This window comes from Oncorhynchus nerka, linkage group LG23, assembly GCF_034236695.1.
Source record: "Oncorhynchus nerka isolate Pitt River linkage group LG23, Oner_Uvic_2.0, whole genome shotgun sequence".
Classification (NCBI taxonomy): domain Eukaryota; kingdom Metazoa; phylum Chordata; class Actinopteri; order Salmoniformes; family Salmonidae; genus Oncorhynchus; species Oncorhynchus nerka.
In genome coordinates, this window is record NC_088418.1 from 59,091,182 (window position 1) to 59,106,983 (window position 15,802).

A 15,802-nucleotide genomic window follows, 5' to 3' on the forward strand; every position below is an offset into this window, starting at 1 on the left:
GTTTGTGAGTGCTTTTGGTGACAAGCCGAATTTCTTCAGCCTCCTGAGGTTGAAGAGGCGCTGCTGCGCCTTCTTCACGACGCTGTCAGTGTGAGTGGACCAATTCAGTTTGTCTGTGATGTGTATGCCGAGGAACTTAAAACTTGCTACCCTCTCCACTACTGTTCCATCGATGTGGATAGGGGGGTGTTCCCTCTGCTGTTTCCTGAAGTCCACAATCATCTCCTTAGTTTTGTTGACGTTGAGTGTGAGGTTATTTTCCTGACACCACACTCCGAGGCCATACAATTACAAAAAAATATTGGTATTGGTCAATATTGAGCCAGCTCCGAACAGCTCTTTTCTCAGCATGATTGTGTTAAATAGACATGGGATGGGACCTCAGACTGGTGTCTGCCTGGGGCCTCCACATCATTAAGAACGCCCCTGCCTGGCCCTTAGCTATGTGTAAAATTCCCACATTATCTTGCATAAGGGTAGACAATTTCTTTGTTGCACCATTCAGGATTATTGTACGGAAAATATAGAAACGCTATTGATAATCAATTCTTGCTATTGGTCACTTTAAAACTACAGTGCCTTCAGAAAGTATTCGTACCCCTTGACTTTTTCCACATTTTTAAAAATTGATTTACATGTCAACGATCTAAACAAAACACTCTACCGTAAAAGTGCAAGAAAAAAATCGAACATTTGTAAAACTTTTTTTTTTAACCTTTATTTAACTAGGCAAGTCAGTGAAGAACAAATTCTTATTTACAATGACGGCCATGATCAAAGGGATATTCAATGTCTGCTTTTTTTAAATGTTTACCCATCCACCAATAGGTGCCCTTCTTTGCGAGCCATTGGAAAACCTCCCTGGTCTTTGGTTGAATCTGTGTTTGACATTCACTGCTCAACTGAGGGACCTTACAGATAACTGTATGTGTGGGGTACAGAGATGAGGTTGTCATTCAAAAATAATATTAAACACTATTATTGCACACAGAGGGAGTCAATGCAACTTATTATGTGACTTGTTAAGCAAATGTTTACTCTGCCAAAACAAAGGGGTTGAATACTTATTCACTCGACTTTTCAGCTTTTCATTTTTTATTAATTTTAAACATTTCGAAAAACATCATTCCAATTTGACATGATGGGGTATTGTGTGTAGGCCAGTGACAAAAATATTAGTTCAATCAATTTTAAATTCAGGCTGTAACACAACAAAATGTGGAGAAAGTCAAGGATGTGAATACTTTCTGAATTCACTGTATGTAAATTGGTGAAATGTAATTTGCTCAATGCCAAATAAACTAAATGTTAGGCTACCTCCCTTTTTGTGTGTATTTTTTGCAGTGGTGTAAAGTACTTAAGTAAAAATACTTTAAAGTACTACTTAAGTTTTTTTTTAAAAATATCTGTACTTTACTTTACTATTTATATTTTTGACCACTTTTACTTCACTACATTCCTAAAGAAAACGGTGTACTTTTTACTCCATACATTTTCCCTGACACCCAAAAGTGCTCGTTACATTTTCAATGCTTAGCAGCACAGAAAATGGTCCAATTCACACACTTATCAAGGTAACATCCCTGGTCATCCCTATTGCCTCTGATCTGACGGACTCACTAAACACAAATGCTTTATTTTTTAAATGTCTTGAGTGTTGGAGTGTGCCCCTGGCTATCCATAAATAAATAAAAACAAGATAATTATGCCGTCTGGTTGGCTTGACATAAGGAATAAGAATTATTTATACTTTTACTTTTAACATTTTAGCAAGTACATTTACTTTCGATACTTACGTATATTTAAAACCAAATACCTTTAGACTTTTACTCACGTATTTTAATGGGTGACTTTCACTTTTACTTGTCATTTTCTATTATGGTATCTTTACTTTTACTCAAGTATGACAATTTAGTACTTTTTTCTCCACAGATTTTTTTGTTCCTTTGCATGAAGGAGGAGCGCTCATAACTGTGTTCTACTCTATTTGAGATTTTTCTTTGTCATCCTCATTTATTCTTATTAATACTAATTAGCCTTTACAAACTTGAAATATCACCGTTTTTCATGTTTCCTCAAACGGTCTATTGGGGAACGTTGAAATCAGAGGGTCTAGGCCTACTCATCATATAACGGGCGGCACGTTGTAATATTTTCAGGCGTCAGCCGTCTACGTGGCTGGCTGACGCATTTAGTTATTTTTCCCAAATTCCAATGAGCGATCAAGTGGTCGATTTTTTTACGGGATATGTAGACTTGTTTCTATGAGTTGGCAAGTAGAATACTTTTATTTAAGGTTTATTTGATTATCTGAAATACCTAAATATTCTTAATTATATTCACATTTTAACTAATGCATTTAACTTGATTTTGGATGGAGTTTCTTGCGCTAGTCTGCTACGAAACTTCTAGAGCTGTGGGCCATTGTCGCTTGCAGTCGCAGCCGCTACTTTGAATCAATTCCTTTTCAAGTAGGCCTAGTAGGCAAAAGGAAGCTGCAAGCCGAAACGTTGCTGCAGGCTACAAAAATGCCAAGTAATGAAGTGAAGCAAAGGAAGAAGACCACGGCTCAGAAACAAAATGACGAACCGGTAGAAACGTCAAAGTACACTTCCGAAGATGAAGCAAAAAAAGCTAAAGCTACCGAAGGAAATAGCTTGGCTGAAACTAAAAGCTCCTCGCCGTCCTCCCTGGATGTGAAAACGATAACTTGTCTATTGTCACTGATAGTTTGCATAGTGCTTACATGGTAAGTAAAAGTAAGCCTATTCATTTGCATAGGGCATAAGCTTTACTTATAAAGGCCCGTGTGTTTATGGATAATTCCTATTTACTTTCATCTCGGCCAAACAAGAGGAAATTAATAATTTTATGTTTGAGTTTTGACGCTATTGTCGCCCCTTACATTACAGGGTGGTATTGCAGCAGAATGCAAGATTCTTCGACGTGGAAGAAAAGTGCAAACTACTGTCTGGGAAGACTGCAAGTCTCCTTGAAATGGAGGAGGAAGTCATCAAGGTGTCCAAGAAGGTATGTTTTGTTTCTATTGGAACTGTCTATCCATCTCTCTCTGGTGAAGAACAAGACACAAAAACATTATGCAGAGACTTCTATGCATTGTTATGTGTGTTTATGTTATTGTGTGTATTGATACTGTCATTGTCTTGCTTGTCACATAATGTAGGCCCCTCCCCCTTATTATTAACCCCTCCAGACATGTCTGCATTATTCATGTACAGCAGTTATTCTTGCGTCTTGGATTGTATAGCCTATCCAGTTGAATTGAATTCTGCGATCAAATCACATTGTCTTCCTTAGAATTGCTATACGCATCTTTTGACTGAATGTGTGCATGTAATTGCATGGATTTGTACTGAGAATACTGAGGATCCCAGAGCCCTCCCCAGAAACAGCCCTCCCTGTTTTGTGTTGTGGCTGCAGCTCGCCGCCTCCGAGGATGACCTGCAGGGGGCTCTCTCCACCTTCTCCCTGGCGACGCGCCTCGAACGTGACCTGTCCTCGCTCCATGCCGTCGTCCTGGCGATGCAGGATGACGAGAACTCCGCCTCTCGCGATCTCCAGACAGTCAACGCCCGCTTCCTGAACGTGACTGAGACGTGGCAGACGGGCCTGGCCTCGGTGACCTCCGACCTGGCCTCTCTGAAGACGGAGTCACGTGAGGCGCACGCTGGCGCCACAGACCGGGTGAACGAGGCCGAGCAGAGGGCCCGGGCGCTGGACGAGAGGCTGGAGGAGCTGGAGGACAGCACCCGGCGGAACACACGCGCCCTTGGCCGCACCGAGGATGAGGATGCCAAGCGGTCTCAGGACCAGCTGGACTGGAACACCAAGCAGCTCCACAAACTGGAGGACCAAGTCCGGAGCCTGCTCCGAGTAGATACCGAGTTAGTCGCCCAGCTAGAGGAGCACATCCCCCGGGCCCAGCAGTGCGAGGCTCACCTCCCGGCTGTGGAGGAGGCAGTGCGATCCATTCTGAGGCTGGGGGGGGACCTGGGGACGGCGGAGCGAAGGCTGGAGGAGCTCACCCTGCAGGTGTTTGGGACAGAGGACAGCATGCTTAAAGCCCTGACGGAGATCCTGGACATCAAGCAGGCTCTGGACGCCCTCCAGGCCCACAACAGCATCCTCAAGATGACGAATGAGTTGGCTGTTGTCAAGGAGACGCTGGGACAGCTCAGCAGGGGGGAGGAGCAACAGGACAACCAGGCTTATTCTGGAACGCTGGATAGGGAAGGGGAGAGGGAGGGGTGAAAGGTCAAGGACCCAGAGCAGGATGAGCCACCCCAGCTGGTACATAATGATGACCTCTGTGTGTGATGTCATTTTTAAACCATGGGAAGGAGTGGTCCTGTCATTTCATTTGTTTTAAAACTGCTGTTAAATCCTCACATAGTTAAACCATTGCTACATTGTGTGATTTGTGCATTTTAACTTGCTATTGCTCAAGTTTAGCAATACGTTTCATCAATAGGTTTTAAGTTCTTGTCTCACAAACATGCTACTATCTCATATGGGAACCAATCAATGTTATCTGCACTGGCTGCTGAAAGTCAGCAACTGAATGTAGCGTTTGCACCCAAACACTGCTCCTGTAATCTGTAAAGGATATTATTGTTGCCTTGTTGGTGTCTGAAAGGAGAACAATTGTGACCGGTACTCCAATATACTCAAATGTTGAGTTTGTATACATTTTTTAATACACATTTTATATTCGAATGAGTTTGACAGTTATGCCAGTATTGCATTTCTAAAAAATGTGCCTTATTATCAGGGTTTCTCTGAATCCTTTAAATGTTCAAATTTTGTTAAATCTATTGTAAAAAAATGTCTTCTCTCTCCTAGCTTGCATCTCTAGTAAATTAAAACCCGTCTCAAATATTTTAGTGTTACCCATTTATTTGCTCTATTTATTTGTACCAAACATCAGCTTTCTGTGTAACTTATGGACTGTCTCCCTGCATGTTTTTCAATGAATCCTATCTACCAGTCTATGACTGCATGGTCTAGCTGGTCGGTCTTTTCCTATGTAAAGCTCTTTTCTAAAATGGCCGCCCTGTTCTGTCTGTCCACCTGTTTCCTGGCGTAGTGCGAGGGTGTCCAGAGCCTGTTGGAGCATCTAGAGAGGGAGCCTGGTGGTATCCTGCCCCACTTGGAGGCCCTGGAGCGGGATGTAAGCCAGCTGAAGGACTGGGCGTCCGGCCTAACGGAGAAACGCGGCCTGCTCCAGGACAGCGTGGCAGCACTGACCGAGGCTGTGGGACAAATCGAGGGACGCACCTCTGCTATCACTAAGGATGTCAACACTAAGGTTTTAAGAGATGATTTAAGCCATCTAGATGCTCTTACTACTTTGGTAACCAGGATGTAATAACTCAGGCAATTACACAGGAACTGCAGATAAGATTCCTGAAACAATCACTGTATTATAATACGCTTTTAAAGTAGTTACACTGCCTTTCTATTCTAATGCTACGCTTCTGTTCAACAAGTTGCCTCTGGTTTTGAGATTTCAACCTTTACATACTTGGAATATACATTTCTTGGTATTCATGTAACTACATATGTCGTTACATGTAATATCTAGTTACATGTATATCTAGTTACATGTAATAATACCAAGAAATGTATATTCCAAGTACGTAAAGGTTGAAGTCTCAAAACCAGAGGCAACTTGTTGAATAGAACCGTGGCATTAGAATAGAAAGGCCGTTCATGTAAAGATTTGCCCATGAATCATCTTCCTCCTCTCCTCTTCCTCCATCTCCTAGGTGGCGTCGGTCCGGACAGACGTGCGTCGGATGGATGGGCTCCAGTCGGAGGTGGAGTCTCTCCTGGAGAAGGTACAGGAGCTGGAGGAGCGGGCCGCCCAGGCCGAACGCAGCATGGTCAAACGTATCGGCGACCTGCTGGCCGGCAGCATCGACCGCATCCAGGGCCTCAAGGGCGCCACGGAGCGCAACGCCCAAGCCCTGGAGCAGCTCAAACATCGCCTACCTGAGCTGTTCGTCAACGACCAGCAGATCTCGGAGCGCCTGAGGGAGCTGGAAAGCGGCCGTGCCCGATTGGTCCGCACGGTGACTTTTGCCGGCGACCTCAAGCCCAAGGTGGCGGCCATCAAGCGGGACTTCGGGGCACTGGCTCCGCAGGTGGATGAGCTGACCCTGAGGATCGGCCGTCTGGCCGAGGATCTGACCAGGAGGGAGGAGGACATCGCAGAGCTACGGCAGACGTTCTCTAACCTCAGCGCTGTGGAGGAGGACCTAGGAGTTGTGACACAGCAGTTGAGTCAGATAGTTGAGCCTGAGATGCCCGTAGTGGGAGGAGAGATGCTTTTGCAGAAAGTCAACGTGAGCGAAGCCCTCCCTCAGACACTGGAAGGAGAGCTGTGAATGAGTGCTTTTCTATATGCTATAGATCTACAGAGTAAATGGCAAACTTTCAGCTTGTCACCAATCATTCCCTTACAATAACTTGCACGTTTTTGTAAATCTCAGTTTGCTGATCCTAGGGGTTAGGTTGAGACTAACTGGGCCTTTTGTCTAGAATGCTGACTAACGTATGTTACTTTACAAATTGTATCCTTGAATGAACCTGTCATATGAGTAGGTTGGCGTTTATTGCGATGAATCTTGTCCTGGAGGCAGAGCTGAGCAATTTCCTCTGTGTCCTAGGAGACTGGAATGTTATTTTATTTTTTTGAAAAATGGCATCAATCATGGTGAATGAGAGGTCTTGCTGGTCCACAGTTTTGGAATGTGAGTAGTCTCTTGAACAGTTTCCCCCTTATCAGTTGTATTCTCAGGCTAAGGGGCCTGTTCAGGAGGAATGTTTTGCTACAATATGATTCTGTACAATAGGGAATGATGATGTCAGCGCTATACATTCTACCTGCAATGTTCTCAATAGTTCACAGTGCTGAATACATGCTCTGGGGTTCCACATGGCTAGCTAGTTCTGCTAGTTTTTGCATCTCTCTGCCATCAATCAAATCGAAATGAGTCTGTGGTTTAAAGGTATAGGGACCTAAAATAGAATACTGAACGCTGCTGGTGTAAACAATCTGTTGCCAGGAGTTTATTCAATGGGGCTGACTGCAGAGCAATGCAGATAGAAATGTGTGCCATAGAGCTGTGATTCATGTCTAAGAGTTGTTTCTGTTCTGTTTAACATTTTTATCTGCAACATTGCTGACGTTGCACTCCTCTGATAAAAAAAAAACAACAACCTTGGGCTTATTCAGTGGGTTACCATATGTTCCGATGGAAAATATATTGTGTAGAACAGACATCACGATCATGTAGGATAGGGAAGCATGCTAATCTATTGATTTATAGGGCTACTCTGCTGTTTTACAGGAAATATACGTCTGAAGGAGGAAGTATGTATCGGAGCTGAACAATGAGCTGCCAATCACCAAAGGCCAATATCCAACCCGAGAGCCAATCACAACTTGTTTAACATGCACATTGGCATGTCATCTCTAAAGATAGAGTTGAACCTACACAGACCTGGAATCGCTCAAATGAAAACCAGACATTAGGACGCAGATTGCAGCTGGTCTTTGGGTAAAGAGTGTGGACACCATACCACTGTTTTAACTAAAGCTAATTACATGTACAGATCACACCACATGTATTTACAGTAGCCATTCCTTCAAACTGTCGCAACCCCATTGTAGTGGTGTTAGGACACTGCAGAGATCGTGTTTTAAAGCCTTGGATATGTTCTTCGTGTGAGGGTTGTGCTTAATAAATTATGTCAATTTGAAGTTTGTGTGTACTCTGTATTCCCTATACATGTTTATGAATTTCCTTGTACATGTTGATGCAATGGCACCTGTTGAATGGAAGGTTTTGTGTGTGTGTGTGTGCGGACTCAAATCAGGTTATGACTGGCCTATCAGGAAATGATTGAATTAGCCTCAAGCAATCTCCTCTCTTCAGATGAAAATTAATTACTTTCAATAAATTCTCACTTGACTGTCCCAGCAGTGTTTCCTAATTAAATACTCCAATAAGCTTTTTATGAAGCATCACAGACTGTATTAAGTCCACTTATATACTCAGTCTGAAGCGCCAGGTTATATGTCAAATGGCATCCCATTCCCTATATATGATGAGCTCCATTAGTATTGGGACAGTGGCATTTTTGTTGTTTTGGCTCTGTACTTTGGATTTGAAATGGTATAAAGTACAGACTGCCAGCTTTAATTTGAGGGTATTTTCATCCATATTGGGTGAAATGTTTAGAAATTACAGCACTTTTTGTTCATAGTCCCCCATTTTAGGGGACTAGATCAAGTATGTGACTACAAATTTGTTGGATGCATTTTCTGTTTGATTATTTTGTGGATGCTACCATGATTACGGATAGTCCCGAATGAATCGTGAATAATGAGTGAGAAAGTTAGAGGCATAAATATCATACTCCCCAAAAATCCCTACCTCTCACCATTACAAAAACCAGGTACTATGTACAAACAGTACTGTAATTTCCAAACTATTCACTCAATATGGATGAAAATAAAAAATGAAAGTTGACAGTCTGCACTTCAACCTCATAGTCATTATATCATTTCAAATCCAAAGTGCAGGAGTACAGAGCCAAAACAACAGAGCCATATGGGCCCTGGTCAAAAGTAGTGCACTATATAGAGGATAGGGAGCCATTTGGAGCACATACCTAGAGTGAGCCTTTAAATGAACTGGGAGTGCTTTAAAATTGTAGCCTGTATCCTATGAAGGATTTTCTATGATCTTTATCCAATGATCTTCTAGAAACAGACCGACCCACTCTCACCTTTCACCTCAATACTCACCTCCAGTGAGATTGATGAAGTGTGGTGGTGTGCAAAATGGCTACCTTGCATCTGTCACGGAGACGGTTGGAGAGAGTTAGCAACATACAATGTACGATGAAGATTTTATAATATACATGTATATCAATTCAAAGCCTTGTCTACACAGAAATGTGGTGGCCCAATTTAATTTTTGTAACAAAACACAATCAGTAAACCATAACACGCTCCTGAACAAGAGCTTATATTGCAAGTTGGGTTTGTGAAACCACCCGTAACAGAATCTGACTAAATGAAAAACTCAAATGAGAAAAAATACAAATAAACAAACAAAAAACTACAGTGCAGTGTTGTGTTAAAATTCACAGCAGTCCACGTTCCCCATTTCTCATTGACCCAACCCAGTATACCCCTCCTGAACACTACCCCCTCCTCCTTCTCTTCTTCCTACGCTCCCCTTACACCTTCTTGCTATTCGGCTGGGGCTTTGGTCAAGGCCTCCAATGAGCTAATGGTCTTCTGTAGTGACCCCTGTAGGGCTTCGATGGCCTTCTCATGGCTCTCCAGCTTGGCAGCTTTCCCCACCAGGCCATCCACAGTGCTCTTCAGCTTCTCCAGCTCTGGTGGGGGGTGGCTGGTTGACTTGGAGACTTCCCTCAAGGCTTCCAGCTTCTGCTCCAGCCCCTCTATCTGCAGCCCCAGGTTAGAGACCCTGGAAGACAGATTGGTCTGAGCGTCACTCAGTGCAACCACGTTGGACTGGAGCTCCCCTAGGCTGCCCTTCAGCTCCTCTAGCTCTCCCTGTAGAGTGGCCCGGGCCTTCTCGGCTGCCGTGCCCTGGGCGGCGAGCGTGCTCTCGTGGGAATCGTACTTGGCAAGAAGAGCCTCAACCTTGGAAGTCAGGTCTGTTAGCGACGCGGCCAGGGAGTCTCCGCCCTCCTCCACCACTTTTAGTCTGACCTCCAGACCGTCGGACCTCTGCTCAGCCCTGGCCGATTCCCCCCGCAGTTCCTTCTCCAGACTGTGCAGAGCTTCGGTGGCCAGCTCCAGGCTGCTCTGCAGGCTCTGGTCCTGATCTGTCAACGCCTGGATGCCTGCCTCTGCCCCCGACACCTGCTGCCGCAGGCTCCCCGCTGTCTCCTGCACCAGCAACCTCACCGCCTCCACTTCCTGCGACATCGAGGCTATTTCCTGGTTACGGGTCTGGAGCTCCGACCCCACCGCGGCGATCTGCTCCCTCAGCGAATAGGCAGACTCATCTGTGGCCTGCTTAGTGGTGCTGAGCCCGGCGACGGTGTCGACAATGGCAGACAGTTCCTGCCTGATCAGCTCCGGGTCCTCCATGTCATCCAGACGGGCTTTGAGGTCAGCCAGCTGACTTTGAGTCTCACCCTGGGTCTCGGTGAACTCAGTCACGCTGTCCGCGATGGAGGCACTCAACTCAGCCAGGCGCTCCTCCACAGTCTTCTCCAGGGAAGAGAAGTCCCGCTCTCTGGCCTCCTTCACCTCCTTGATGCCTTCTGACAGGTCGACCAGCAGTTCGTTCTGGAGCCTCTGAAGAGCCTCCTCCACCCGCCGTGTCTCCGCCTCGCCCTTCCTCACCGCTCGGCTCCCCACCTCCTGCTCTGCCCGCATGGTGCCCAGTGCCGACTCCAACCCGTCTACAGCGCGCCTCACGTTGTCCACCTACACAACCACAGACAGCGAATCATACACTGAGTGTACAAAACATTAAGAACACCTGCTCTTTCCATGACATAGAGACTGACCAGGTGAATCCAGGTGAAAGCTATGAGCCCTTATCACTTGTTAAATCCACTTCAATCAGTGTAGATAAAGGGGAGGAGCCAGGTTAAAGAAGGATTTTTAATCACTGAGACATGGATTGTGTATGTGTGTCATTCAGAGGGTGAATGGGTAAGACAAATACTTAAGTGCCTTTGAACGGGGTATGGTAGTAGGTGCCAGGCGAACTGGCTTGTTACAGGAACTGCAACGCTGCTGGGTTATTCATGCTCAACTGTTTCCTGTGTGTATCAAGAATGGTTCACCACCCAAAGGACATCCAGCCAATTTGACACAACTGTGGGAAGCATTGGAGTCAACATGGGCCAGCATCCCTGTGGAACACTTTCGAAACCTCCAGACAAATTTAGGCTGTTCTGAGGGTAGGGGGGGGGGGGTGCAACTCAATATTAGGAAGGTTTTCTTAATGTTTTGTACACTCAGTGTAGGTCAACCTTTGGTCATCAATACAGATTAGGGCCTTAATGATTATCCGATTAGTCTTTTATTATTAATCTGTCAAATCCTTACAATCTGTCACATCCCTACTATAAATACTGTATGTATGCATAAATAATATAATAGCCACATTATCTAACACTATTACTACTATTCAATTGTATAACACAGGTTTAAAGCTGTACATCTGTATAGTCACACCTGTGTACTGGATGTACAGGAAACACAGGTACAATACATTCCAAGAAAGTTGGAAGAGGGTGGAAGAGCCTATCCCCGACCAGTCATTTGCCTGACAAAATAGTTTTTTGCCTTGGTAGTTATTGAAATAGACTTTATAGCTTGCAGTGGAAGACACAGTTAATCACATACTGTAGCTTTTTACAACAATAGTTGACACAGCCTCACATAGGAAGTTTACATATAGGAGACTGCAATGCATGTTTCAGGATTTACTTGTTGAATGTGTGTTCTTAGAAAATGTTTTTCCCTGAAGGGTTTCTTTACCACGTTTACCTAGTTACAGTAACTCATGAGTAGGTTACGTTGTTTTATTACATAACTCAGCTATTTCTCAGCCTGTGGGATAGATCTACATATGCAGCTTTAAAAAACAACTGTAAGCATCCAGTTCAAACTGGTTTAGTTCAAACTGGTCTGGGAGATCTCAATTTATGCATGACAAGGTAAGTGAAGTTACATGAAGGCTTGAAAATAAGTGAATGAATGAAGGAAGGAATAACTGTTTGACCTAATTAATGAATGCAGGAACTGGATAGCTGGATAATAATGAAAGATAATTTATGGGGTGGCATGTTCACACATTATATCAATGCGTTCCTCAATTCTATAGAAATATAACTTCACTTTTCATTACAAAGGATGTCGTATTTCCATTAACCTGGATTTGTTTTTGTTTCAATGTCAGTACTCTCTCTCTAGGAAAGAATAGCATAGGTTACATCTGTACTTTTCTTGTGCCAGCTCATCAATCTTTTGGAGGAGGGGGAGATGGCCCTCTTCTAGCCATTTCTTCTCTGTAGTCTATATGTTCATCCTATCTACTTTTGGTGTGCGGTCTTCAACGGCCTGCCTTATCTCGTGACCTTGTCATTAAATGGCTAGTCCTATATCGTTTGCATTACTTACCTGTTGAAGAACATTCTCTACTTTGTGCGCAACCTCTGCATTTTTCCTTACGGTGTCTTCATTTCTGCTGCTGATTTGATGGACTTCTTTCAACACTTGTTGTAGATAAATAGCAGCAAATCCCGCAGCTGCTACTAATGCGATATAACATAAAGCAGCTATAACTTTGACCCAACTCCCTGACCCCGACCCCTGGATTGAGGGGCTACCATTACTACTAGGTTTCGGACTTTTCTTCGCCACGTCATCTTGCGTGGATGAAGCAGTCTTTTCGCTTAAATTGTTCTTGTTTCTGTTTCTCGCAGTCATATCTGATGTGGCTTTCTACCAGGGGGTCCGAGGAAGTTTGAGGCTGGTCTCTACAGATGCTGTGTACTGTCTTCACTGTACATTTAGCGTATCAGTGAGCGCGATGTGGCTTTCCTAGAACTCCGTTCGCGTCTAGGTATGCAAAAAAGGGGCGTCTTTCTTATTGTGGGACCTGACTTTCTGACTGCAAAATTGGTCGCTGTACTTGCCTTATGTCTCCAATGGCTATGGAATTATGTAGAAAACACAGTAACTAGTGTTGTTCAGAAACACAGTAACTAGTTCTGATAAAGTTGAGGAAAAAACTAGGCCTCTTTATTTGGAATAATATAATTAGGCCCATTGATGTTTCATGTCTTTCAAACCCTGCTTATATAAGCCAAAATCCTGGTATAGGATAGCCTTAACATGTCTAGAAAAATAATGATCTCAGAAATCAACTGATGTAATTTGTTTCAATACTGTACCAACAGTAAAGAGGAGGGGTTGTTGGGTAGTTTTTTCCCTCTCATTTGCTCCTCCCTTCATACGTGGCAACTAGAGTAGCCTTATTGTGTATGCCTCGACATCCTTTCCTAGAGTTCCCTCAATCCAAGGCATGTTGCTATACCAGACCAGATCAGGAAGTGTTTCGAACAACTATTAATGTACACACATATATATATAAATATATATATTTTTTTACCATTAACAATGCATGTTAATAAATAGGCATATTTTCAATTTCTTCCATTGTGCCGAAGTCATTAGGCTATTGGCATACTATTACCTAATCAGCGTAACCTAATCACTAGCCTATGCTATATAGCTATGTTCCCTCCAAATCATGGTAGGATTGCTGTCACCGATTGCAAACTGCAAACCTGTAGACTTGGACATTTGAATAGTTTCAATAACATTTAGCAAGCACCACAATGCAAATGAAGAAACAAATGCATATTTTACACAAAATGGATAACAAAACGCTCTGTTTTGTATTAATCGGCCACAAAATAATTGTTTTCACGTGTGTTTTTAATGGTTTGATAAAAGTTGCAGAATGATTTAGTTATCTGATGTTTGAACACTCCAAGCACTTTGGCCGTTGTCCAATAGAGTCTAACTGCAGACTCTCAGGCCCATCATCTCTCAGGCCCCGCTGTATACTGCCACCTACTGGTGGGACGAGTACCGGTGGGACATAATATCTCAGGCTCCCCACCAACGCCAGGACCCCTCAGTGAGTACGGTTACATGCACACAATAAAGCGATTATTGTGGCTAGTCATATTAATATAATAGTTAAATTAAAACGTTGACATGCTTTGCAAGAGTAACAATTTCCCTAATAATCCTATGTATATGGACACATCTGAAATCAGGCTACCTGATGGAGCTATGATACATGCAGAAAATCAGCAATCACAGAGACATGTTATTTTTGAGAAGCGGATATGATTCTTAGTTCGGACATATAAAGTTTGTATGTGAAAAATACTTCTAAAACGCATACATTCAGTTGTTCCGAACTCACTTCACTCATGCCATAGACAGAGCCGTGCTCGGCTGGTGCTAGCACATGCACAGATCAAATACACTACTGGAACGTCGATTAAGTTGTTTACATGTCCTAACAATTTGAAAGATTGCTCCGAAAACCGTTTCAATCGGAATATGCATACTTCATTTTTGACCGTACGCTGATTAAGATACCGTAAACAGAGTAAGGTGTTTACATTACTATTTCATAATCTGCCTACTGCAACAGTAAGTTTAATATCTTTGATATAATGGATTTCCCCTGACTGTCGATGCAATAAAAATGTGGGTCAAAAGGGAAATAAAATTATTATCAGAGTTTTTAATTTAGGCTATGCCATCATTGTAGTATAATCATTGTGCAATGTTTTATCTTAAAATTGGTGTGTAATCTGTTGATGTGTTGGATAGCAGATATAAGTGGGGGCGAAGGACACTGCGTACCGTTCATTGTGTATTAGTTTCGACCTAAAGTGGATTGTCGGTCGTTTGAACGCTATCCTCTCTGTGGTAAACAGAAAAAAAATATTCTGCTTAATGTGTCAGACCCGGAAGTGATGGTTCTGGCATTGGAGAAGGGCCTGAGAGGTGGTGGGCCTGATAGATGACAGCTGCAGCTGGACCCATCTCCCTGCCTTTGTCCACCAGAGGTCACTGAATGGCAGTCTTTCGAGAGGAGACTGGAACTGCAACTCACAGGTAGATGGTACCCCCGTCGGCGAAAAAAATCGCAGCAGCCCCACCCCCAAATATCTCCCCGTGCGGATGTACTCTGCCACAGTAAAAACAGGCAATTACGGTTTCACTTCTAAAATATAACCATACATGGGACAATGCTGACGTAATGCCTGAGTCATCCATGCTCTTTGACTTTGGTCGGCGCTGGCCCGCCCATCAGACGTTGTGACAGCCCAGGCCGTGTTTCCAGGTGCTGTTGCAGTGAAGATGGACTTTAGCACTAGTTGTAATGGCTTATTGGCCTTCTGAAGCTAGCTAGCTGTGTCTCGGAGGTTTGTTTTTCCCTGTCAAATCTCCGCGGGAAGGGAGCGAGAACTGGGCTAGCCTCACAAAGAACACAAAAAATGCACCCTGACTCGGAATTGAGAATTTGAACTGCATCGCTGGGATAAATCATTTATGTGGTCATGGCTGGGCTGATCAAGAAACAGATCCTCAAACACCTCTCCAGGTCAGTGTCAATCGATATGAACCAGGCGGAGAGACAAAATACAACTAACTCCCAAAGGGGTTTCATTTGGGAACCAAGCTAGCGCGTTAGCAGCGCTGTACCTTAGCGCGCGGGAGGCCACTGACGGGGCACTCACTATGCTTGCGCAGCTGAACTTGGTTAGCGTAGCTAGCTAGCTAGCCAGTTACGAGCAAGTTTGCTTGTTGTTGGTTGCCAAAAACAGACCGGTGTCTGTCGTGTTTAGTTAGCTAGCTAACTGGCTTGTTTAATAACTGCTTATGGCTAACCTTGCGTATTGTTAACGCAACTAATCTCCATAGCCTAGGCTCCACCAGTACGTTAACATTAGCTGGCTAGCTATGTCCCGTTCATCATTGTTTTAGCCAGATATAGCAAGTTTTCTATTTGTTAGGTTACATCAATGATTGTCATTAGCCATCTAGCTAGCTAGTTAGCCAGGTAAACTACACTGGTTAGCTAGCTAGCAGCATATGCTTCTGGCAGAGACACACGCCACGTACTGACAGCTAGTACTACACCCAACCAGGTCTCAGAACATTTCAAATTATTCTGTT

General features: G+C 43.8%; 3 protein-coding genes across 8 annotated transcripts in view; 2 read left to right on the top strand and 1 right to left on the bottom strand.

The window, feature by feature from the left end:
- The first annotated feature begins 2,118 nt into the window (after positions 1-2,118).
- On the top strand, positions 2,119-7,789 carry LOC115132945 (inhibitor of nuclear factor kappa-B kinase-interacting protein-like). Of its 2 annotated transcripts, XM_029665683.2 has the most exons (4): positions 2,119-2,749; positions 2,913-3,030; positions 5,108-5,329; positions 5,790-7,789. In XM_029665683.2, exons 1-4 carry the CDS (start codon positions 2,529-2,531, stop codon positions 6,408-6,410), a joined length of 1,182 nt encoding a protein of 393 aa, XP_029521543.1. In that variant the 5' UTR covers positions 2,119-2,528; the 3' UTR covers positions 6,411-7,789. The 2 variants fall into 2 exon arrangements, with proteins under 2 accessions (XP_029521543.1, XP_029521544.1); XM_029665684.2 differs by lacking the exons at positions 5,108-5,329; positions 5,790-7,789 and adding an exon at positions 3,442-4,899 and having other exon boundaries at positions 2,121-2,749.
- A 1,201-nt stretch (positions 7,790-8,990) lies between these two features.
- Positions 8,991-12,671, bottom strand: LOC115132946 (cytoskeleton-associated protein 4-like). The gene is made up of 2 exons (XM_029665685.2): positions 12,212-12,671; positions 8,991-10,504 (listed from the first exon to the last, which is right to left on the bottom strand). Exons 1-2 carry the CDS (start codon positions 12,518-12,520, stop codon positions 9,290-9,292), a joined length of 1,524 nt encoding a protein of 507 aa, XP_029521545.2. The 5' UTR covers positions 12,521-12,671; the 3' UTR covers positions 8,991-9,289.
- Positions 12,672-14,832: 2,161 nt separating this feature from the next.
- LOC115133794 (bridge-like lipid transfer protein family member 3B) overlaps positions 14,833-15,802 on the top strand; it is a 55,210-nt gene continuing 54,240 nt past the window's right edge. For 2 of the 5 annotated variants that reach the window (XM_065008364.1, XM_065008366.1), the window contains exon 1: positions 14,835-15,227. In XM_065008364.1, the coding sequence (XP_064864436.1) occupies positions 15,184-15,227 (44 nt within the window). In that variant the 5' untranslated portion in view covers positions 14,835-15,183. Of the gene's footprint in view, positions 15,228-15,802 lie in introns of all 5 variants that reach the window. The other 3 variants (XM_065008368.1, XM_065008367.1, XM_065008365.1) reach the window with 2 other exon arrangements.